Raw genomic sequence first — 26,959 nt, forward strand, 5'->3', positions numbered from 1 at the left:
AAAGCAGACAATAGATGAAGGAAATTGCGAATGGTTGAAAGTAGACAATACCAGCTATATCCGCACAATCCACATCCGATGCGCGTAAATAAGAAAATTAAGCAATTTATTCAAAAAGAAATTCTGCATACGGTCACCTTTAAGGTAACAGGAATTTTTGTTACAAGCTTTCTTTTCATTTTGTTTCAGTTTTGAATGCGGTAATTTCGCAATGCAATTGACAAATTATTAAACGAAAAACAACCGTCAGGAGTATGAAATAGAAAAATTCTAAAGATTTAAGTTTTTATGGATAACGCAACAGAATGATCTAAAAGGGAAAACTATTTCCTTCTTTCTTGTAAAATAAAAATATATTGTATTTTTTGTATAGAACAAATGTTCTAAACAAAATGCATAGAACAAATGTTCTAAGAGGAATATTCTAATAAAATGAAATATTGATATTACTTTTTTTCATTTATTTAGGTATCAAATGTATACTAAATAAAGAATACGATATCCTTCATTTTATAAAATGAATTGTTTCTATACTTTCTTTTCAATATAGCTAGAAAATTAGAATATTTCAATTTAATTTGTATTAACTTCAGCTTTGATTACTTTTAACTTGTTCGTTAAGAAAAAAAAAATAAACGTCTATAAATTGGATGTTAAAAATCTGCATGTCTGCTTTCGCATTTAAATTGCACTGTACGTGCTAATTCATTTCCTCTTCCAAGTTGCTTAAGATTCAATAGCTACATAGCCAAAATTTCATATACGGTAAAAAGGATGTTTTAAGGTTTATATATAATGGAATTATCAATCAAGGAAGTGGGATTTCCAAATTTGTTTTAATAATTTACATAATTTTTTTTTACTCCTTACGACTCCCTCTTTTTTTAGGCTTAGAAAAATTTGTATGATAAAAACGATCAAATATAATTTTTTTTTTAAATTAAATCTTTTATTTATAAACTATTATTTTCATTCAGTATGTTTTGACGTAATTTTAAAAGAATTTTAGATTTTTAAATATTTTGTGGAATAAAAATTTTAAAGTTTTTATGATCACATAAATCAACTTAGTTTTTATTTAAGTTATGATCACTCATGATATGATCATGATAAAGTTATAAATCACTCATGAATTAGCGATTTTAAACTCTAAATTGTTCCTTAAAACGCATGGAAATCAATATTAATTTGAAAATAATTTGTATTTCAATTCTAATTTTCTATCTATTTCAGTTCAAATTCATATTCAAAACCCAATTATTCGATGGAATATTACAATTTGTTTAAACAGAAGAAAATAAATAAGGACGAAAAAAAGACCAAAAAACGTAATTCAGTTATGCATTTTATGAGCAAATAAATAGGTATCTTATTTTTTATTTATTTAAGTTATATTAATTCATTCATGCGTTTGCACGGAAAATTCTAAAGTTACAACCTTTAAGAAACAGTAAACAGAAAGAAATATTTTATGATCACAACAACTTCTATTCATTTCAAACGCAAATTAAGTATTTCACATGATCAAAGTCCGATCGTCTGCTATAACCATAAAAGGTGTTGCCACTAATCAATGCCTTTTTTTTCTTCTGATTGTTTCGTAATCAGTTCAACTAGAGTGGGACAAATGACTCATACTGCAAGAGAGCCTCTCAAGCGTAGGCTCAAGTTTGAGCAGTGTAGGCCAAAACATTCTTTTTTTTTATTAATACATATTATCAACATCTGGCCAGCAGAGCAAGTTTTTTCCCCCCATCGTTATTTATGCAACTAAAAGTAAAATTAATGCAAATTAGAAATGAATATATAAATTTTAAGAAAATTAAAAAGAACCAGAAACAAATCTGTTTTCAACCATCGTTATTCTTTATTTTAAATACTTTAAAAATGATTCGCTGTAAAACGCAAAATCTTCTACAATGTTAAGCTTCCAAGATAATTTATTGTACGATCCAGAACAGTTACAACTCGCCGCTTTTTTCATTTTTTAAAATGAAACAATAAAAACATGCTATTTGTAAATAAAAATAAAGAAAAAGAAAACTGTGCAGTAAACAAATGATTCACTTTATTTCGAATTTGGAAGTAGTTCGACCTCAAAGCTTAGGGAAAAAAATGGTTAAAAAAATAAAACACAATATAATTAATAAAATAAAAATTTCCAACAATTTAAATACTAGCATGAAGTGTTGATCACTTTTTGGAACTCAAATTTTGTATAATTTTAAAGGCAGTTTCTTATACTTAAAAATAAAAATATATTAAATTACTTCTTTTTTGAAATATTTTAATTTTGGTACACATATGGACTAACTCTAAAAAGCTTGAGGAAATTAAAATTATGTAATTTCTTATGAATATCGTATCGTAATTTCTTATGAGCAAGTAATAATTAAGATCGAAATTTTATGTTAATTTTTGAAATGATTGCACGTTAGAAATTCACATTGAAGTTTATTTTCTTTAAATCTGATTTATAAACTCAGGTTTTCTAAGAATTTAAATTCTTTCAATCTACAATTATTATTAATATTTCATTCTTATTCATTTATTTTTATTTATTTATTTGCTTACTTATTTACTTATTTGCTTACGTGTTTATTTATTTATTGAAGAAAATTTTCAAAGTACTTCCAAAAGTAATTTTCAAAGTATTTGAGCAAATTACTTCCTTGTAGTTAGTAAAATTGTTCAAGAATAGTACTCAATTAAGAAGAAATTTTTTTAAAAAAAAGGTAAATTTAAAGATCCCGGCCCATTTACGTATCTTTATAAATACGCAAATGGGCCGGATATTCTGATTGGTAGGACATCAGATTCTTGTTCATGAGAATGGGAGTTCGAATCCCATCAGCCGAGGAAACCTCGTGTACAAAATGGTGACTGGTGCACACTAAATCTATCGGGGTCACAAAGTCATCCAAGTTCCCATAACAAATCAATACCTCTGGAGGAACTGTATTGGAAATTTATAGTTCTCTGGTTCAGGTCAAAATTATTTCAAGCTATGGGTGTATGAATGGGTTCATGTAAAACGGGCTATGGCGTGTCTCTGTGGCTGAAGTCGTATTCTTGGCCATAGACTGCGTCACTAAAAAACACAAAAACGCACGAACTTCCTTAAATTCGCTTGGTTTCCAAGGCAGGTTTGTCAAGTGAATGGCAAGTGCATTGGCAAGTGAAAATAGAAACAACAACAAAAAAGTAAATAAAACCCTTACAAAACTTTAAGGGACTGTTCTTGAAATCATGCTTTTCAAACTGGCTCACAATGTATGTTGAACTTCAGCAGATTGCTGTAAACACATTTTTGTGTGAAATGGTGTCAAAAGCTTTAGCCTTGGCAAAGCATTGGCTTTAACAAAAAAAAATCTATTTTTTTTTCATAAGTCTATGTTTTGTATTTTGGTTAAAGTATTTTTGGTTTTGTATTTTGGTTACTTTTTAATAAACATTACCTTTAACCCTATAATTTTCGAATGCCATTTGGAAACTTGGCAGACGTTTAAAAAAAACTTTTTCATGTTAACACTAGACTTGTAAGAAACTGGTAAATTTCTCAGAAATTTACCAGTTTCTATGCAATTTAAAGAGCAGTTTTTTACATGTAAAACCATCAAAAGCATTTAAAAGAGTAGTTTATTTTGTTGAGTCCTGCTTTTGAGAAAAGATTCCAAATCTCGTAGTTTTCTGAATCAAAAATTGATATTCTCACTGCTAGGGTTTTTTTTAAATTTTTTTTTTTAATAATTAAAAAGGCAATCCTGTTTTTGTTGGGGGAAAAAACTCAAGAATTTTGTGAAGTGTCCACTTATTTAACATGAAAAATATGATGAAGGGTACGTTTTAAAAACTAAATATGACCAGTGTTCGTTTTCACTGTAAAATCATTTGTGTAGGGTACGTTAATTGCTCCAAATTTCTCTTTAATAGATCATTGATGCGCTTGAAGCTACAATAAATGTAATTGACCAATTAAAATTAGTTCCTTTTGAGTTTAAAAGAGTTCTGAAAATGAAACTATGATGCAGTAAATTACACCCATTATTTATAACAGACGCATGACGTAACGCCAATCATCCAGTTAAAATTTATTAAGCGAAAAAAAGACTTAAAAGAGCGTACAACAACAATTATCCTAGTACTAAATTGCAGTTGTTTAGGTTATAAAGACCAATCAAGACAATTTTCGTAATATGACGGTGCACCAAAAAATTTGAATACATTGAAATATTTAACAACTATTAATTCTGTAAAAATTTCCCCTTTTAACTTTATATTGTTTCCCTATTTTACTATTAACATTCCCCTATTAACCCTATATTTTTAATTATCATAATGGGCTGTTAATGGGGTGAATTTTATAACTGAAAATAAATGCTTTGTGATGTTAAGAGAATAAAGTATGGGTTTTACTTGATTAAAAATATATAAATTGGAAATAACAGTAAATATGTTTCAGTGCTCAAAAACAGGAGCCCATTTACAAGACTTGAATGAGAAGAAACAAAAGTGATTTGAAATACAAAACGTAAAGCTTCGAAAGAAAAAAAAATAAAGGTGAGAAACAAAATTAGAAAAACCACAGAAGCCAAAAAGGGAAAAAATTAAAAACAGAACAAAAAAAACCTCAACGTCAGAGAGCGGCAAATCATAGTAACATGCATTTTCACGAGCTATGGCGAAATGGTAAGGAACTAACGTCGTTAGCAAGGGAATCAGTATTCATACGAATAAAGCAAGATTCCTGGACATCGAGATGAGCTGGTGTGACTGGAATTGAGATAATTTTGGCTTTGTCAAAATGGAATTTGCATGCTTGCCTATTTTAGAGTGCTTGAAACATGTCGATTGTTATTTCCAATTTACATATTTTTTAATCAAGCAATCTCTCGCCGCTTCAAATTGTAGGGATTAATTATTTAAAGCATAGAACTGTTTCGGGTGATTACGTCTGTAACAGCTTCGAACAATAATGCTTTTCTTTTTTAATCTGTTTAGTAAAAATTAACAAACACAACACAGACAGCCTAGATTCCAAATGCAGAGAGCACGTCGCCTTTGTATGATAATTCGCAAACGCACCTTCATCTTCAAAGTCAGATAATACCACTTGATGGCAATAATTGTTCCAAACAATTTCTTGTCATTTTTTCACATGAATACTCGAAACAGCAATTAAAAATAATGTTCGATATTTGTTCTCAGAATTGATTAAAGCTGACTTGCATACTAACGATTTGGCTATTGTAACTCATAATGAACTTGTGTCGTTGTTACAATAGTGAACTAAAAGGTATAGAACGATTGATTATAATTTAGTCGATTGTCTTGATCTAACGAATGATGATTTTAAGAATGACGGTTTTATAAATGATGGTTAGAGTAATTTTTCCCCATCATTTTGATCGAACTTATAAGAAAATAGTTGAAAACTAAAACTTCAACGCAGGAAAATACTTTAAAATTAATGTCTGCATTTTTCCGTCATTGAAATAGTTGAATAAGTACATTTTGTATCAAACTTATTTCTGCGAACATTACATAAAAATAACAAACATACATAGCTACCGGAATAACTAGATTTGTAAGTCTATTTATAAAATTTTTCAAATAAAATACATATTTTTTAAACTCTGTGCACACGCCTAGTGTAGTGCTTCAAACATCTCAATCACGATTTTTGAAAAACATTAATTATCAGTGAAGACAATTTTCCCCCGCTTTCTATTGAATTGATTTTTTTTTTTTTTTGTCTCTCAAATTCGGTTGAATTTATTGGTAAAATTTTTCCTTTACACTAACTGAATTTTTTATTTAGAGAACCGAATTTCTAATATTATTGATGTATTAGGAGATTATAAAGTTCCAAAATGATTAGATATTTTTTCATTATGCTGCACATTTGCCTGAATTCCTTTTAAAGTTAGCTTAATCCGCTCCACAAGGAGTAAAAAAAAAAAAAAGAAGATTGTAACAAAAGCTGCGAAATTAAAAAGTAAAATCTTTTTAGATCATGCGTCACCTTTAGCATTTTTTTTCAATGACAAGGGACACGCTATTGTTCACAAATATTATAGAGACTTAAGAACAAAAAACAAAAATTGCACAGTTTTAAAGAGAATATATTTTACACGGTATAAAATTGTTACATAATAAAAAATATACTATTTTCTACAAAACATTTTCCAAATTTCATATTTTTTTCAACATTTCAAAACGTTAGCTAGAGGGAAATTTTTCGATTTCAAAAATTTTGATATATTTTGACTTTACTGCAGTTACAACTTTGCAGTTTTCCCAACTGTGGAAACAATTGTTTACAATAAATCAAAAATTAACAATTCCAATTTATATTTTCAATTAAGAACCTAATCTAGCTTTTATCATTAAAACAAACATCACTATTATTATAGACACGCGCATAGTATGCATAAGCATTTAAATTCCATTACCCGTTTTATGATAATATTATTTATTTAACTGTTTGCAATTCCATATTTAGCTTCTTGTATACAATTTTATGTCCTTTTATTTGCTCTTAGAAATCAACTGGATCGTATTTCCGGAATAATAGAGCCCTCACCAAAGAAGTGTTCGTGTGCACATGTGTGTCCTGTTGGCGTGCATACAAGCAATTAGGAAGGAATTATGCATGGTTTAATCTCACGCTCTTCTATCATCTACAAAAAGAATTGCTTTTTATTTCGACCTACATGAAAAAGATATCTCTGAGATTGCGATGATAGGAATTAAAAAAGGTTTGTTTGCAAAACGATATTTTTCTGACATCGTTAGAATGGAATTCAATATTTGATTCCAGAATATACTCAATCAGTACGCCTTTTTTAAATTTGTTTTAACCTTTGCGATACAAGTTTCAGAGAGTTTCAAGTTTTTCCTTAAGAATTGATATTAATATAAAGCTTGAGTATACACGAATTCTTGAATCTATTCAAAATACAATTCTTTTTTATTAGTATTTTTTCTCAGGGTTATTAAGTTTCATGCATGCGTCAGTTTTTGACGATTTTATTCATTTGGAGTTAAACAATAGCTGTAATTTAATATTTAAAATGAGAATAATGCTTCAACCAATGCATAAATGCTATTGTTTAGGTTTTTGGAAAATGTTTTTGACACAGTGTTTTTGACATCACCGTTTTATCCATGGATAGTTTAGGAACGATCCTAAATGCATCAAAAGCTGAAAGAAATTACTTTTGCCACATAAACTATTTTTAAATATACTTTTAAAAATTTTCAATAGCAGCAGATATCAAGAGTTCGGTTGATAATGTATGTAGCCTTTTTTTCTAGATTGACATGAAAAAAAATATTTTTCATTTATGTCAAAAAAAAACAATGAGCTACATCTATGAATTTTTTATTCAATTATTTGTGTTTAATAAATAAATTTCACAACTAGAATACATTTTTCTGGGATTTTAATATAGCTTTGGATTTAAAGTGGATTTTTTTTTCTCTTCATGGTGGCATGTTTTCAAATTAATCAAAAAGATTCTAAACCAGAATTTTGCTTTTAATTATTCCTGTAGATTTCACTAAATTTAATATTCATAAACAAAAATATTCCTGTAAAACTGTAACTTGAACGTAATATTTATTATATGAAATATACTTTATAATGAAATATTAATAAACTTTATTCTGGATCCAGACAGGAGAAAATTGCGATGAATCAGCGCAATAAATTTTAAAAAATATTTAAATTTAAATAATTAAACATCATCCTATTTATTAAAAAAAATGGCTCAGTTTTCAAAGTTAGAGAAAGAGGAATTATTTACGATAGATAAGACATCACTCATAAATTGATATATTTTTTTTATCACCATCATATAATCAGATAAAATAGTATTCGAAAAATTATTATTCGAAATACTAAACAATTTAGAGGAATAAAAATTTTATATCAGAAAGAAAACAAACAAAGTAAATGCAAGGTTATCATTAAAAACATCTGTGGAGATTTGTTACTGTTTCATTGTTGTTTTTAAAACCATTAACTCCAAAAACTTTGGCGTGTTTCAAGCCCATTTATAATACATTCTGTCACTTAGTTGAAGTAAGTATAGAGCTAGTGCCGACGGAGATAAACTCATAACTAATTTCGGAATATGCACAAAAAGCTTACAAGATCACTGGCTTTGATAACTGAGAGCGCGAGCTTTTTCCAAGAACTTTGCTTGACTAAGATTCGGCGTAGGAGGAAGAAAGTTGTTGGTATTTTTATTTATTTCAGAGGGCATTCACATTTATTTAAACCTGTTTTAGGTATAGTTTAAAAAGATTGCTGCTTTCTGAAATTTTCAAACAGAGAAGGGTTTCTTTCGTTTTTAATATATTGATACCAAGCGTGATTCGCCAGACAGGTCATGATCGTTGAATTTTTTTTTTTGCGAAAAATTAGTAACCTCTGGACTTGCATAAAACAGTTAATTTCAATAGCAACCGCTGTAACTCGTTAGTAAACTTATTTTGGACATAGCTCAAAATGAGCGTTTGAGAAAAATGAACATAGCGAAGGCTAAATGCACGTAGTTCAAAAGGAATAATAAAAGAAATAGACAAAATGTACATAGACAATAATGCACATAGACGTAGACAAAATGCACATGGCCCAAAAAGAATAAAGGAAATAAACATAGTATAGACGAAATGCACATAGCCCAAAAGGGAATAAAAATAGAGTAGGCAAAATGCACATTGTCTGAAGGGAATCAAAGAAAATTGACCTATCGTAGGCAAACTGCACATTACCCGAAAGATGTAGCTTGACATGAGTCTATATGGAAATATCTATATGGAAATAATGATGGGAATAGTGTATTTAAAAAAATTTACTTTTTAGAAAGGAACAAAAAAAGAAATATCATTTCAAATTTAGATTTTAAGTCGCAGTCAGTAAATTTACATCCTACGAAAACTAAACGAGTTAACAAATTAATTTCGCACACACCTTTCTAAAGAATATTGAAGATGTTAGAATTTTGTGTTTATTGCTTAACAATAGAAATGCAACATCTGTGTTAATTCCAGTTTCTTTAATGCTCATTAAGAGCTACGTCTACTTCTTCAAACATGATTTTTAAGCTATAACCATTTTCTTAAATACGCATTTGAGTCGTGTCTGTTTATTTAAACACGCATTTCAAAGTATGATGCATTTGAGTGAAAACAATTTTTTCAAACAAGCATTTCAAGTTCTATACTTTCTAGTTTATTCATATATTATATAATATATTATATATATTACATAATATATTATATATTACATATATTATATAATATATTATATAATATATTATATAATATATTATATAATATATTATATAATATATTATATAATATATTATATAATATATTATATAATATATTATATAATATATTATATAATATATTATATAATATATTATATAATATATTATATAATATATTATATAATATATTATATAATATATTATATAATATATTATATAATATATTATATAATATATTATATAATATATTATATAATATATGTNAGGGTCGAATCGTCATGGATTGGTTCGAGGAACATTCCAGTGACTTTCAAGTCATGTCTTGGCCCCCAAATTCACCTGACCTTAATCCAATAGAGCATTTGTGGTCCTACTTGGAAAACCAAATTCATGCTGCCACTCTATCCCCTCGCAATGTGAGGGAATTGCAGGACCAGTTGGTGAGCTCTTGGTACCAGATACCTCAGACTACCTATCAGCACCTTGTGGAATGAATGCCACGGCGGGTTCTAACAGTTTTGATGGCTAAAGGTGGTCATAATATAATGGCTCTTCGGTGTACATATTATATAATTTTTATAACTGTATGAACTATAGTCAGAAGAATTGGTATTGTAAGAAAATCAATTCTTTGCAAGATCTATTGTATTACAAGAAAGAATTTAAAGACACAAGAGTTGAATGTGGTTATACTACGCCTAACTCAAAGTTAATTTACCGATACTATTTACTTAGGGTTAAAACTGAACATGGCTGCAAACTATATTTAACACAAAAAGACAGAAGAATTTTTTTTTATTGCTAAGAGTAACGGAATTTTTATTTATTTCTAAAACAAGATAAACCCTGCTCTGATAAGATCGTGCTAGATCAACATTGAGTAAAAAAAATCACACAAAAAAAACAAAAAAATAATAATCATGACGTTACATAACTTTAACCTTATGAGAGCTGAATACGAAAATGATATACTCAAAACTAGAGATAATTACAAAAACGTCATAACAATGACAAGAGATTATTATCTAGCAAACGCACATTTCAGATCTAATGAAATACTAGTTCCCTAGGGTTGTAACGTTTTTGTTAAGCCACTATAAGCAAANAAAAAAAAAAAAAAAAAAAAAAAAAAAAAAAAAAAAAAAAAAAAAAAAAAATCTGTCTTGTGAGCTTTCCGTAACATAAAATGTTAAAACAAGATATCATGGGAAAAGAACATGGAATATTCCGCTAAAATCATCTGCACAAGTTTTTTTTTTTTTTTTTTTTTTTTTTTTTTTTTTTTTTTAAAAAGATAACTAGTGTATAAATTCCTGTTTAAAAACAAATACTACGAAGATCACCAGAGAACTTAACTTTAGAAACGCGAAATTTGTATTTACATGAGAAAAGCTAATGCAATCCATAAGCAAAGATTAAAATGCATAATATTGTTAACCACTTACCTTGGTATTAGTTCTCAAACGCTGTAGTTCGGCTTGTTTCAACTTGGTCAGCGTGTCCTGATTAGATTTTCTATCGGAAGCTCCATTGGACTGGTACACTTGTTTAGGTTCAAGAATTACCGGTTTGGCATTACCATTTCTCTGGATCGTACCTCGACCATTCTGAACACCGATTGGAAGCCTATTTCTTTGCTCTAAGTCAACAGATTTGGACCGAAAATCAGCAGTTTTGGCAAAGTTCTCTACGGGAGATGGTATTGGGCTACTTCGACTACTGGAAAAGTTCTTCGGCTGTTCCTTGGCAATAGGGGGCAAGGGACGAGATCTGTCCACACCAGGGCTACCCTTCTTAATAGGAGAATGGTGTGCTTGAGGAGGAACGACAGATTGTGGAGGTTTGGGAGAAACTAAAGTAGAAGAAGGGCTGTTTTGGTAACCATTGGTGTATCTTGAAACTTTGCTCAAAGCTTTTTGTTGGTTATCGGTATGGATTTTAATCATACGCTCTTCGTTCAGTCTTTGTCGAAACTGTAACTGAAGCTGTTCCAGTTTTGAAGGCATTTTGATAGGTGAGATTCTTGAAGTGCAGCAAAATATTTATTCAGTAATACAATTATTCCATAATCCTGGAAAATAAAAAAGGCAAATATGAAAATAATATTTTTGACTTTGAAGACACAGTCAGTAAATATCAGCGTAAAATTGCCAACAACAATTTTTTAAAGTACCAAAATGACTCTTTTTGAAAGCTAGTTAAGTCGCAATATAAATCGTTAATGTGGTAAGTAGTATCAAAATTAAATCCTATATAGAATATGTTTTATTCAAACAAAACCCGAGTATTACAGAATCTTGTAAACAAACGCCATACCGCAAAAGGGTATACTAAAACTTACCGTAGAATCATTTTTCACTACACTTATTTTTCATACTTTTTTCATTATTTTGTGTCAAAATAAGTGAAAAATATATCTAGCACTTTAATAATTTATGGTTATGAAATACTGCACAAAACACCGTTTTTTTCGGTAAAATTTTTCAAATTTACTCAGTGCCAAACAATTTTTCAAATTTGCACTTATTTGTAGTTATTTAAATCTAAGAGAAACAGTTATTCATCGTTGAAATTTCTTTAATTTACGAAATCAATTATTGTTAAATATTTGAATATGAATTAAAAAAAATCGAATTACTTTTTTGGATTTTATATTATAGTACAAATATAATTTCGATAATCTAACAGATTTTCTTAATAATTATTAAACTTTTTTAATATTAAAAGTACCAAAATATAGTTTTGCTCGTTATTTGAGAATGTAAAAATATATATATGAGAGGGTCATCCGTGTCCCATATGAGTCAAAGAGTTAAAGCATTCTTAAGATTATCGTATACCAGGGGATGCAAACCGTGTTGGAAAAATTGCTACTATCTGAAGGGGAAAGAAATTATGTGTGCCACTTCAAACTTACTAAAGATATTATTTATTGACTGATTGAGATTTATTTGCTAATATTTTTTTACATGAATAAGTAGTGAAGATTTTATTTTATATTTTATAACCGTCGTTGAACAGCCGACCCAATTTTATGGGTTTACGACTACAAATGTTCAACTCCGTAGCCTTGTAATTTTGAACCTAATCCAGAGGACAAGGGAACTCCTGGATCGAGTAGTGGGAGAAATTTGTCTTCGTGGAGGACTTTTTGATGGAGCTAACCAGCATTTGTATTACATGGAGAGGCAGACCACGAAAACCTCCCAAGGTTAGCCTGACGGCAAGGGGTCTCTAACCCATGATCCGTGTACCACTGAGGATATTTCACGTCAGCACTGTGGTCGGTGCAAGAATGCGGTGCGGCATTCGTATCAATGGGATTTGAACCCGGTTCGCCGCATTAAAAAAGCACCCCCCGACCACTTTTTACTGCATCTTTGTACAGGTGTCAGGGAATGCCGTTTTTGGGCGAAGCTCTATGCAGTAGCATATGATGAATTTTTGAAAAAAAAAAATCCAAAATACATTAACATTTCTTAAAAGTTTTTTTTTCTTTCGATAAGTTTTTACTCTGCTAAATATGCCCTATACTGCCAAATTCAAAAAAAAAAAGTGCTTCACGAAATGTTTGCACTTGCGTTGTTTTTTCAATGACACGGCAACGGTAGCATTCACTGATTTTACGAGCAAAATAAAAAGTGCGGTGACTATCTGCTTTGTTTGAAGAAAGTCTGAATAATTTTGCTAGGTTCGACTACCTAGGGTGTTCCGTAATCACAACCTTTAATCTATTTTTTAGAATCCTTTACAAAGAAGATTTTTAAAAAAATATACCCAGAAGGTTTGTAAAAAGACACAGACGAGGAAAAATAAAACAGATACCCAAAACCGACAAGTTGAAACACGAAGGCGTTTCTTATAATAGTCTCAATTTTTATCAGTTTCATCCGGCAATCTAACAGGTTTTGATGTTTTGCACATCTGCTTTCCTAGTAATTTGTCAGATTTTCACAGCGTTTTTGTCTTTTCGTGGCTTTTAATATTAATTTTAGACTCCTAACGCATATATTTTTATACCTTAATTTTTGTAGAAAACAATTTTAAAATATAATTAAGGGTGGTCATTATATAACACCATATGTATTCCTATGCAACCATTAAATCACTATACATACAAAATAATTGTTATGGGACAACAGAGAATGACACCAAAGAAAAATTAGAATTTTAAAAAAAAATTCTAAATTTAGAGCTTTTTTTTTTTTACATAACAATCTATTTTGACTTCTCGTTAATTTGCTACAAATTATTTAAGTTAGGGAGGAATAATAACAAAAATTTCCGACGTCATTTTAAATTACTAGATGAGGTAAAATATTTATTAACGATTTTATTTAGGTGAAGTATATTTCTTCGTCCATATCTATAATATTTTGCATGGTTTTTTAATTAGCATATCTAGGAGAAATCAGATTTCTCAAAAATAATTGGCATATTGTTAAAACATAGATTATTAAAAATCGTTCAGTTTCGGAAGATTTTTTTGCTTAAAACGTGAAACTAAATAATTGAGTTTGCCCTCCGACAATTTTTATAATTTCTTTAATCTCATAATAATTTTTATATATTATGACAGCAAGTTTGAATTAATTTGCTCAAAAGTATATCTTTTTTACCATGAAATATTTCTTTATTTTATTCCTTTAATCTCAATTTCTTCATTAATTTACCACAACATTTAGCATAGGCTACGAATTACGAAAAAAATTAAGAATTGCTTTGTTAAAATAAATCTACTAAAAAGCTTTTTATAGTGGTTTAGGTGAAGCGAAACAGGATTCGAATTTTCTCTACATATTTTAAAATTCTTTTAACTTAATTATTAAACATTTGAATAATCAGTGAAGGCTTCTGCCAGTAAACCCAAAAAATACGTATTCAATGAAAAATACAAAAATAACTTTCCTCTTTCAATATCAACGAAATTTTTTTGATTTAGTAATATAAATAAACACAGGAGCAAATCAGTTAAATTTGTATTTCAGAGAGAAAAAACTATTATGCACTTTTTTTTTTTTTTTACAGATTTTTTGACGTGATAGTAATTATTTAAAAAAAAAGGATAATGTTTAGTAATTCTTACTTTACCACAAAACTGTGAATATACTTATGTAAATTGAGATCTTTAATGAATAAAATAAAGGAAAACACTAAGAAAATAAAATTAACTGGCCGGCTATTTACATTTTGGCAAATAAACTTCAATTTGCATTTGTCATATAATCATTACAAATTCATGGTATCAAAATATCTTACGAATTATTTCAATCTAAAAATGTAAGAACTTTCTTCCCTCTCTTACTAAACTTCAAAATATTTAATAAAAGCTTCATGAATCGAAAGATTAGTGTTCCATTAAATTAATTTTCATGAAAGTGCGAACATTCGAGATTCAAATATTTTGCGCAAGTTAAAAAAGTAATGGCGAATACCCTTGGGAAAAAAAAGTGATAGCAAGTACTATTCATTTAGTCATATTTTCCAACTTTATCACAAACGTTCCTAGAGTAATTTAATCTTGAATTTTTCATTTCAAAAATAAAAAAAGAGCAGTTTTTGATCAATTTTTTTTGTTTTTTTTTTGTGCAAAATGTATAAAAGAAAAAAAAATTTATTTTTTACTTATGAGTTTATACATGCATTAAATACCCGCATTTTGACAAATTTATGCAGATAAATCTTTAAAAATAATTCTTTCTTTCCCGATAATTTAATTGAATTTTCAATACATTTTATCTACTCATTTATAAACAAGTTTACGCCCATAGATGCAATCAATGTTTTATTTATTTATTTATTATTACGATCAGGGTCTGATATAGAAATAAGACTAAGCACAGAACCCCCCCCCCCCCNTTTCCCCCCCCCCCCAACCGGTCATAACTTTGAAAAAATTTATTTCTTGATGTATGAAATGCCTTTAAATTATTTATGACATGAGTAATTTACGTTGTATTAGTAAATTTAAGCTTATATTAATTAAAATTTTTGTAAATTCAATTCTAATAGACAATTAAGTAAAAAGTCAAAAAGAAATTATTTGTAGCAATAGGTCTGAGCCTCTCAGGCCTATGATAAATCAAGCACTGATTGCGATTCGATTTCACTTCATTCTTTTTATTTTTCTTTGATTAAAAGCGGAAAACAAAGTAGCAGTATTGGGCAAACTATTTCCTTTAAAATAATTTTTGCAATAACTACTAGTAAAAGAATGTTGAGCAAAGATAGAAATTTAGCTCTTTCAAGTACCAATTTTAAATGCATGTTAATACTGTTAATATTGCAGAAGAACTTAAAAGTAAAACAAGTTCTAATGAAAAAAAAAATAATAATAATAATAATAATATGCATTTTCATAATGTAATTTAAATAAATTAAAATTCTCAATGATTTAATAACATAATTCACCTATAGTTTATAATTTCAATGAATGAAAAAATAACTAATTTATATTTTAAAAAAATACAAATAAAATGTATAACTTAAATGTTCTTAACAAACATAATAAAAAAACTTACTCTAAACAAATTCACCTAATTCTTAATTCGATAGACACACAAATCTTTAGAATGAGTCATATGTACACAATATATTAGTAATCCTTTTAACCCAACAGAAACAACCCTTGATTCATCAACAGGTGTTATCTGAATGTTTACGAAATGAAACCACAGGACAAGCTCATCATCCGCGGCAGAATATTTTGATTTGATTTGACGTTTTGTTTCACCAGCTGGTAGGTCAGCTGTTTCGTTATCAACCAATCAAATTTCGTTAAATTTCACATGTCTTTTCAGAGGGGAATCTAGTATATTTTTGAATAAAATAAAACTTTTTCACATTAAAAATCAAATCTACATTGTTACCTGTTTATGTATTTAATATTGTTTTGCCTTTTTAAGATTAATTAGCGTTTTCGTAAAACTTTCATCAGATACTTTATCAGGTGGTTTTTAGTGTATTATTATTGATTTTTTAGTTTTAAAAATTGTGAGATTCGATTTTCTTATCTAATGTGGCATATAGATCAAATTAAATATCAAAATAACAAAAATATAAAAAGAAACAACTTAGCAACAACAACTTAAACTTTTACTTCTTGTTGCTCTATCCTGCGTTCATTAAAATCAATCTGTCAGTACAAACAGAACAGTGAAAAAAATTAATGTTCTTAAATATGACATTTTAAACGACATAACCAACAACTCAGTTTGAAAAGTTGAACACAGTGAAGTGCGCGAAATGTTTCCATTTAAAATTTGCTTTACAAATTTATGTTTTTATCTGTCGCTCGCTCTAGAATATCTGGTTATCTGAAAAATATTCTCTTTATTTCCCCTTCAATTTTGATTCATGGATTAACATTTTTAACGTAAAAGGGAAAATTTATGGGATAAAAATGTAGAATGTATCTTTAAGTGAATATCGAAGTAAATGATTATGTTTTTCTTCTTAAAATCAAATCGTTATTGACATAAATTCAAACACTGTTGTAAATTAAGAACTTTTTTTCTAACTCGTAACTGTTAATTTAATTGTTTCGTTTTGGTAGTTGAAATGTATTGTTCGGGTGTTATTTCTTGGATCCGATTTCGTAATGAAATGAAGCTTGTGTTATTTTTAAATCTACTATTTTAACTTTGATGTGTCTTAAAATGAATCTATTTTTTATACTTCTACGTATTTAAAGAAATATTAATAATTGAATGATTTATTATATTTTTACCCAGTATGAATTATTATATTATTTATTCTTCAATGAAAGCGGTTAAATTTAGCGAAATTCACAAATTTTTTTTCAATGTTTGATCTAAATAGTTTCAATGTATATTTGAAGCAAAAATAATTTTTATTCTAAGTATTGTCATTTTAAATAAAATGAACTTAGGTAATGAAGTCTTTGATCTGTTCAAATAAATTCAAATGTAGATAACATTTTTTAAAACGTACACTAATAATGTACTTACAATGAAAACAGAAATATATATCTTAATGAAGAACACACTAATTAACTTAGTTTTAATTTATATGCAATGATCCAGTTTTTATTCATTTATTATCCTCATTATTGAGTTATTATTATATATGGTCTATTGCAGGGACATGGAATATGGGGAATACTGGAAAAAATCAGGGGAAAGGATATTCGACTAAATAAAAGTGGGAAAATTGTAATTTTACCCCAGACACTGGAATTGTCAGGGAAAATTTCACCTTATCAAATTTCACAAATATGAGAGTATTCTGTGCTTTGGTTTGAGAATGCTCAAAATAATATGAAAAAATAATAAAATCAATCGTTGAATAAACAATTACTTGTTAAATTGTCACGATTCTTCTTTTATGATTTTAGCATGTCAGGGGATATGAGATAGCAATTTAATATGTATGATTTAGAAAAATAACTTTTGTCTTCTTATTCAAAGGTGTTTTAAAATCAGTGCTGGTGGAGCTTTATGAATTACAGAAGTACTTGTACTTCTGAAAATCTAAAGAATTTCAGTGGAGGGGTTGACTTTGAGTAACTTGTTTTTCCTCAAGAAAAAATTTTCTTTTCTTTTTCCACTATTTTATGCGCTGATGACGCCAACACATTACTGTCATGTCACTGGAAAGCTGACGCTGCTGTTTTATTTGCAGATTAGTACTGTCATGCTTAAACTTGAAGATTGTTCACAAATCAAGTTTTTATCTTGGTTTAGGAGTTTCAATGACAAAGCCTCATCATTTCATAATTTTTACCCACCTTTTTGATTAAATAATGATAAGATTTAAAAATACTCGAAAATATTTTCATTCAGAGAAAAGCTAGACTCATCCATCTTTTTTTTATGGAAAAGAGAATGACTTCCTTTTGTTTTTAGTATTTTGATATAAAATATTCAAGTTACCATTAATACAAATAGTAAAAAAAGAAAAAAAATTAACCACAAAGTTTCAGCCTTACAAATTAAAAGGTCTTTCATCAAAATGTTTTATTCCATTTCTTTGAATCTTTTATCATCATGTCTGGTTAAGTATTGATTAGAATAGGGTGTATTTTTAAAAAGTGCTTAAAGGTGCTAATGTTTGTTTTATGTTTTTTAAAAGCCCTTAAGGGTATTTTATTTTATTCAGGTTTGTAAAAAGTGCTTAATTTTCTGTCTTTTAAAAAGAGATTTTTTCTTTGCCTTATCAATTGTCGTTCTAAATTACAAAAAATGCATGATTTTCACAATTTTCTCTGCAATATTTATCAGAAACTAATTATTTTATCAGGATTATGTAAAGTTTTATGAACTTTCTATGGTAGAAAATTTTTTTTTTTATTGCTGCACAGATCCTAATTATGATATTTTTATTTTATTTATTTATTTTGGAAAGTGGTTGAAAATATTTTTCGAATGCTTAAAAAGGACTTAAAAGGTGCTTATTTTTTGTTGAAAAATTTATCTGTAGTTTCCAAAATCTGCATTAGATAATACATGAAGTTCTAAAATGTCCTTCGTAACGAAATAAATTTCACATATAACACTAACATTTATTTTGTTTCATAGTCCTATAAATACAATTTTTTTTAAAAAAAAATAACCAGATTGTCTTGAAAGATTGAAAATGTTTTGCAAATATTCCATATTGCATAAAAAACAATACAAGCACTGAGATTTCAAAATAAATAAAATTAATGGCATAACATCAGTGATAACTATAAAACAGGACTGTGAGACAAAAAATAATTAAATGTAAGCTGAAATTCAAGAACAACTTTTCAAAAATTATAACTGGGAATAAATAATTTAGTTGGATCTTCAACCTTGTGTTTCAAACTCAGCAAAATAAAAAAATAAATTTTTTACTTTTTACTTGAAATTTTAAAAACAGAATAATTCTAATGTTTTTTTCCTCTGTAAAGCTTTGCAACTCGCATCATACTGCAAAATTTGCGACTTAATTTTTTTCTCCTTTTTTTTATGACCGTATGTATTAAAAATACCTTTCATACAAGCAAATAAATAAATAATATTAATGGTAAAGCGCATTTAATATTCCCACATATTTTTACAGGAATGAAAGTTCGAGAGCTTCCTTCTGATGTTATAAAGAAAATAAGGTCTGATGTAGCATTTACAACTGTTGCTCAATGTGTGGAAGAGCTTGTGTTGAATTCTATTGATGCTGATGCAAAATGTATTGCTGTTCGCTTGAATCTTGAGCAATACAAAATACAAGTTGTTGACAATGGGCATGGTATTTCTGCTGAAGAGTTACAACTGGTGGGAGAAAGGTCAGTTTTGTTTTTATTTATGTTTTATTTTATTTATTCTTTTTTGTTTTTCAAACATGTATATCGGATTAAAATTATTTTTAGAGATCAACTATCTATTTTCAGTTCCCATTCAAAAAAAGATTTTTTAATTATTTTTGAGAGTTTTTTGCTATTTAAAATCTGTATATGTTTGTTTTTAAAATTTGATTATGTAAATTGAAATTTATATTGTAAATGTTTAGATTTGGTTGCTTAAAATATAAGCATTCTATTAATTTTATTGGTTTTAAAAGTGTTTTTTACAGGTAGGGTGACCCGGGGTAATTCACGATCACTCTGTTTCTGAGGTAAATAATGATCACCTAAGTTTTATTTTAAAAAAATTATTTTTTTTTTAAAATTTGAGACATGGACAAGAATGCTTGTACACTTTACTAAAGTATAACTACATTTACTTAATAATTTTTTGTTTAATCTAGCAAAATAAGTATCTTTTAAACGGCTTTCTGTATTTTCCATTTCAAAGATGGGTTTCAAAATGTGCACATTTCTGCAAAGATCCCCCTCCTTCTCTTAATAATAAATATTTTGAGTCACTTTCTTTTTCTTTGATATAAAAGTAGTGTAAGCTTTTGTTTAATTGTTTCACATCTACTGTAAACATTATAATTGATTATAGGAAACTATATCAAATGTTGCCCCCTACAGATGGGGTAATTATTGATCACTGGGGTAATTCCTGATCATTGTCATTTCTTCTTATAAATAGTATATAAAATAGCTTATAAATACCTAATTGTCTTTTCTTAAATAACAGTTCATATTTATTAAGTGGAACAACTATAAAATATATTTTAACTGTCATCACAAAATTTGTTTTTAACTGTATACAAGACTGTATTCTGATTTGCACCATTTCTGGTTTGTCTTACCTTGTTTCTATCTTAATTTTATGTGCGTACATCGTTAGAATGGTTTTTAAATTTATAAATTAGCCTAGTATAAATGTTAGAATAATTTTTAAGTTGATAAATTAGCCTAGTATAAATATGGTGAGAAATTATAAGCCTAAAAAGGATACTAAGCTTCTAGAAAACAAAATTAGTGAATTTCTTTTAATGATGGAAAATGAAAATTTCAGTGTGAGAGCTGCTGCCAGAGCTGTTGACGTACCTTACTTAACTTTACACTTTCCCTTAATGAAGTTAAAAAATCCAGCAAAAGTAACCCATGTGGGAACTCTCTTATATTTCAGAAGAACATGAGAACGAGTTGGCTGATTGCCTAAAATGTATGGCACGATGCAAAGAATTTTGAAAGTGTTAATCGTTCTTCTTGCTTTTAAATAAATCATTTTATTAGCTGCTTAAACATATCTTTTTGGTTTATTTGTATGATCTTGATGTCTTATTTATTAATTACCATTATATAATTATTTTTAAACAGCCCCCTTACAATAAAAACTGGTGATCAATAATTACCCCAGAAATGATCAAGACCAGGGGTAATTCCTGATCACTAGAAATGTAAAGTCTTTTAAATTCTAATTAGATTTTCAAACAAAAGAAGGTGCCATTGGACTCATCTCATATAGCCTCAAACTTCCAGTAAATATTAAAATTCTATTTTGAATAGTTTTTTCACAAAATAGATGTTTGCGTTTTTTGATCAGGAATTACCCCAGGTCACCCTAATAAAAATTAGATCAGCTATCAACTTTTATGTTTAGTTAATTTTTATTTTTGAAATAATGCTAAATATTAAAAAAAATTTACATTGCATATTCAGGGGTCTGTCCAGGTCGAACTTACTACCGCTTAGCGGTACCTTCACGAATTCAATTTTAGGAAAACGGTAGTTTCACAAAATGCTTTTTCTTAAAATTTTACTTTTGTATCCTATAAGAAACTATAAATCTATATTTTTACCATGTTTTTGTGTTGATTTTATAATATAATTTTTAATTTTTCACAAATTATGTTTAAATTTTCACAAAATAGTTACCTCTCAGAAAAACCTAGACAGACCCTTGATATTTTAATTTTGACATCAAGAATAGTTTTATACTGCAAACAATACATTTTCATTTATATTTACACAAAAATTATGTTTAAATTATTTAGATAATTTTTTAATTGAACAAAGAGTGTAGCTTGTACATTACAACCTCAATTATCCAAAGTAATGAGGTTCAATAATAGCAAAATCTTTTGACTATGGAGGTTCATTTCTCTAATCATCCCCTTTGATTAATAACTGGTTATCCAGACTATTATCATTTTGATCACTGAAATCTGAAATTTTGGTTTAAACAGTACTCTACTGTATTTTAGTTTTTTGCACTTGTAAAATGTGCTGTAACATGCGAATTTTTGGCAGTTATTGCTTATGATTTCTCAATAGTTTTTAAATCCAGTATTTTGTATACAATATATTTTTTATCAGAATTATTTATTATGCATTTGAGTAACCTCTTTTTGAGGATTCCGATTCACTTGATTTCGGCAACGTACTTCATGATTTTTAATTACTTTTTTTTATTGTGATGTGAATTTACAATATGCAGAAAAGGAAATAATTTATGTGTTTCCCCCCCCCCTCCCAATAAAATGCTTGAATATCACCCATAATGTTGGAATAAAAAATTATTATATGTGCAATTATAAAAAAAAAATTATAGTTTTTTTTTTGTAAACTTAGCGCTTTTATTATTTTAAATTAGTGACATCTATGTTTGTTATTATTAAAAGTATCTTGTAGAAAGATATTAGTGCTAGACAGTTTTGTTGCAAATAGCTCGAAGAAATTCTGACACAGGGGTGTTGCTGTAAATATTATGTTGTTGCTATCATTTTTATTTGAAAAATTAATAATATGTTCTTTTATATTTTTTTATTACCATGGTCTAAAAAAAAGATGTTCAGGTGGGTATTTTGTTAACTAACATACCTGGCAGAGATTGTTGAAATTGCACATTTTTTTAAAACCCTTATCGATACATGTTTACATTTTTTTAATGTTATTAATCCTCTTTTTTTCTCTATATCTTAGGTATGCAACTAGTAAATGCCATACAATTGAAGATTTAAATTCCCTCAAATATGCTGGTTATAGAGGGGAAGCAATTTCTAGCTTAAAAAATGTTTCCTCAAATTTAATGATTGAAACCCGAGCTGCTGATTCTGAAAAAACATTTTGTAAAATATTTACCCTTGGTAATAATGACAAAGTATGCCCCTCTTTAAACCAAAGAGTAAGTAAAGGAACGACTGTCACTGTTTTTGATTTTATGTATAATAGGCCTGTAAGAAAAAATACAATATCTGAAGCTTTAGATTTAGAGGAAACTCGCAAATTGTTGCAGAGCACTGCTTTGATGCACCCCCAAATTTCTTTTTCATTATTAAATGAAGTTAGTGGTGCTACCATTCTCCATTTCAAAAAATGTTCTTCTACAGAGTCTGCTTTTATGCAGCTATTTGGTCGAGAGAAAGCGAAGAATCTCAAGTCTATTGATGAGAAATTTGAAGATTATCGGATCAATGGAGTTATCAGCATGGATTGTTTTTTAAACAGGGAATTGCAATTCTTGTATGTGAGTAAACAGCCAATATTAAGAACTAACAATCTTCACAAATTGATTAATCGAACTTTATGCAAGTTCCTATGTGCTAAGCAAAAAAGCCGACAAGAAAGCATCTCTACCCCTAACATTTCAAGTCCTTCCAAAACTCAAGCTCAATATTGTGCATTTGTCATCAATATTTCATGTCCTTTAAATAAATATGATTCCATGTTTGATCGGAGGCATAAAGTGGTCGAATTTTCTGAGTGGGATAAAATTTCAGGATTCATTGAAATGTCAATCTTAAAACTTCTTAAAGTTAGAGATTTCATTTTTGATGGAGATGAATCTTCTGATTCAGCACATCTTCAAAACCAAAATGACTTAACTTCAAAACTTGGGGTTGATAACTACAAAAAAGGTTTATTTTCTCATACTGCTAAGCGGTATGATGTCGTTATATCTTTTGCAGATAAATCTAATGCAATCTCTGATAAACGAAATATTGCAAAAAGTAATAAATCATCTAATTTTTTGTGTGTAGAAGAGGAAAATAATCTGATTAAAAGATTGCAATTTAATGAAGGGGATTCGAATTCCCAAAAATTTATTTGCTTAAAAAAGAATTCACCATGCAAGTCAATTCTTGATGATCTTAAATTAACTTGTAAAACTACTCTAACTAATAACAAGCAAAGGAATAAGGAAAAATATATTCAAACAGCTGCAAATATTGTTCCAGTTCCAAAGATGTCTGTACAACCTAATATTGGTATTGATATTCCATCTCGAAAAGTTTTTCCAACAAAAAGTCCTGTAATGATGCGAGTACCTATTAAAAGTAATTTGTCATTGTTGGAAAAAGACAATTCTATATTACAAAAGTTAAGAGAAAAGTACTGTTATAATCCCCCAAAGATGAAACAGATGACTAGTTTCCCACCAAAATCTAGCGAAGAAAATGTTGAAAAGCATGAACACTCTTCAATAAAAAATAAAGTAATTGGACATTCTAAATTTGATAAAACGATTGATATTTCTCAACCATTAGATGCTAAAGTATCCCAAAGAGTTGCATCAAAGTTTACGTTTTCTGATGATTCCAATTTATCACCTTTAAAACGCTTTCGGCGAACTAAAACGAAACAACCAAAAAATGAAATTATAAAAGTGCTTACTATGGGTGACATTTCAGACCATGAATTAGCCAACAATATGTCTCCACTTGTGGCAAACTTAAAGGAAAGATTGGAAACAACCAAGACTATCAATTTCCATTCTCATTGTATGTCTGATGAAAAAGATGAAACTCACACTGACAATCCCGTTTCAAATTTAAGAAAAAGATTACCAGAATTTCCCTTAAACACTTTTAATGAGGATATAAATATGACCAGTCCATCTAAAATTCAACGACTCAACAAACATGATAAAACCAGTTCGCATTTTAAGGATTTTGAAGATCGTTCCAGAATCAGTTCTAGTCCTAATTCCTCACAATATTCTAAATTGAATCGAACGTGTTTGCTAGAAGAATTTATGCCTAGGATAAATTTGGAAACAAATCAACTCATGAACAATGATGCTTCAGTAATTGATTCGAACAACTTACCAAACATTGCTCAAAATGGTGTTTATAATTCTGTAATTTGTGCTAATGATTCAGATTTCTTAACGACAACTACACCAAAAGATCTTAATAAACACTATTCTCGAATTGATTTTCATGATAAAAGTTCCACTGACACTACAAGCAGTAATTCTTTGGAAGTAAATAATTTTAGAAGCCATAGAAAAAAATTTCTTTGGAGTGATAGTTCATCTGTTAGTCTTTCAAAACCTCACAATTCTATTTGTTCAAGTTTATTACCAATCAATGATGGTGTTTTGGAGCATAATTCAATTTGTGATTTAGAAGTATCATTCAACAGTGCTGCTCATAGTACTTTAGAACATAATTCAATTAGGGAATTAGAAATACCGTTCAATCATTCTTGTATTAATACTCAGAAATCTAACTCAGTTAGTGAATTCAAATTGAGATGTAATCGAAATGATGTATCAAATGAAGGCAATTCATTAGATATGGTTGTACAATATGTCAAATCTAGCACATTTTATAATTCATCCCCACCAAAACCTATGAAGGAGGCTTTGATAAGTTCTTCAAATTCCTCAAGTTCTTCGAATCCTGAAATTTCAAATGCAATTAAAGCATCATCAGAAATTTTATCAAATGTGTCTTTACCTCAAGTGATAAAAATACCGATTATAACAACTAAATCTAAGAAACCAGTAAAAACCAAAGATAAATTAGAAGTTGAACAATTTAATAGCGATGAAATATTTTCCCTTCATGGAAAAAACTCAAATTTAGATTTCCATGAATTTGAAGGAGATGAAAGTCAAATTTCCTTTGAATGTCAGAATAAACTTTTAAATAATAATTCTGAAATTGAAATAATTGATCAGTTTGAGGGCTCTAATGTTTCGGAAAATTTAAGTGGCTCTCTAAAAAAAAGTGCAAATCATGGACATATAGAAGTAGATCCAGAAAAAATTAATTTTAAATTAAATGATGAACCTTGCTCTGTTATTAATATGCTAGATAACAAAAATAATGTTGAAAAGGGAAATCGTTGGGTTTGCCAAATTGATAATGAAACTAAGAGAGTTAGTTATGTTGATACTGTTACTGGAAATTCCACTTACGTGATGCCGCAACTGTTACAAGAAGAATCTAAAACCTTGGAAGAGACTGTTGGCTTCAATAATGGTATGCAAGCTTTAATTATAATTTTAATTTAAAGCAAAAATGTTACCAACATCATTAATTTAGTAAATAATTGTTTGTCTGGACCAGAAGTTCTGAGATAGTTTTTGAACATTTTCTAAAGACAAAAATGATTTTTTTTTAAACTTTAAATATTTTTGATTATAGAACTAATCTGCTTGATTTTGCTTCATATGGTTTAAAAAAGGGCGGTTAAGAACCCCTTGTCTATCGTTTGTGTTGCTATAATGTTCACAAATATTTTTTTTTTATTTATATTTTTTAATACAGTACAGAACCCGTTATCCGGAAATCAGAAAACCGGAACGAAATTCGATAAATTTTCCCGCCATTTTTAAAAAAAAAAAATTTCTCCTCATAAGATTTTAGGATTTTCCTTTCTTTTTTGAAAGATGTTTACCTTACCATCATTTTGGAAATAATCATTAGTGTATTACTTCATCGTTTTTTCTTATTTTTAAGATTATTTCCAAAAAAAATTTTTTTTTTTAGTTGGGTTTAGCAATAAAAAAACGGCTTTTTGTAGCGATTCAGAAAACCGGAAAAATCAGTTATCCGGAACAGCGATGGTCCCGATCGTTCCGGATAATCGGTTCCCTACTGTATAATCTAAAAGTTTATATTTTTACTTGTGAATTTTATAGATTTTCTTTTAATTATTTAAAGCTAATTTTGAAACCTTTTAATTTTACTTTATTGTGTAGTTTTAATTTTTAAAATAGATGCATGAGTTAGGAAATTAATCTAATTCCTGATTTTGGTAAAAAAAGTATAAAAACTGTTGGTTAGTAAATTTAGTTACATTGACTTTTACGAAAAAAAAAAGTTTTTGTTCTACTAACACCTTTTTATTATTATTATTATTTAAAAAATTATAGTTTATATTGTAAATTTAACATTTTTTTTAAAGTTGATTAAAATTTTTTTTACCCTATTTGATTTTTAGTTTTTGGGACCATTTATTCAAAGAAATTATTTGCATTGCTGCTCTGAATGATTCATGTTATAAATAATTACTTTAATTTTTATCTATTAATCTTGTTATAATATTTTAAACAACTCTTGTC

The 26,959-nt window shown here is 28.2% G+C and overlaps 2 protein-coding genes across 2 annotated transcripts in view; one reads left to right on the forward strand and one right to left on the reverse strand.

Annotated features, from left to right (window-relative positions):
• LOC107451798 (zinc finger C2HC domain-containing protein 1C) overlaps positions 1-16,005 on the reverse strand; it is a 36,170-nt gene extending 20,165 nt beyond the window's left edge. The window contains exons 1-2 of the mRNA XM_016068018.3: positions 15,806-16,005; positions 10,730-11,355 (exon numbers count right to left, since the gene is read on the reverse strand). Coding sequence (XP_015923504.1) covers positions 10,730-11,290 — 561 coding nt within the window. The 5' untranslated portion in view covers positions 11,291-11,355; positions 15,806-16,005. The remainder of the gene's footprint in view (positions 1-10,729; positions 11,356-15,805) is intronic.
• A 543-nt stretch (positions 16,006-16,548) lies between these two features.
• Positions 16,549-26,959, forward strand: part of LOC107451793 (DNA mismatch repair protein Mlh3) — a 30,243-nt gene continuing 19,832 nt past the window's right edge. Inside the window, exons 1-3 of the mRNA XM_016068007.3 lie at positions 16,549-16,717; positions 19,332-19,551; positions 22,585-25,874. Of these exons, the coding sequence (XP_015923493.1) occupies positions 19,334-19,551; positions 22,585-25,874 (3,508 nt within the window). The 5' untranslated portion in view covers positions 16,549-16,717; positions 19,332-19,333. The remainder of the gene's footprint in view (positions 16,718-19,331; positions 19,552-22,584; positions 25,875-26,959) is intronic.

This window comes from Parasteatoda tepidariorum, chromosome 6 (assembly GCF_043381705.1).
Source record: "Parasteatoda tepidariorum isolate YZ-2023 chromosome 6, CAS_Ptep_4.0, whole genome shotgun sequence".
In the NCBI taxonomy this organism is placed as follows: Eukaryota; Metazoa; Arthropoda; class Arachnida; order Araneae; family Theridiidae; genus Parasteatoda; species Parasteatoda tepidariorum.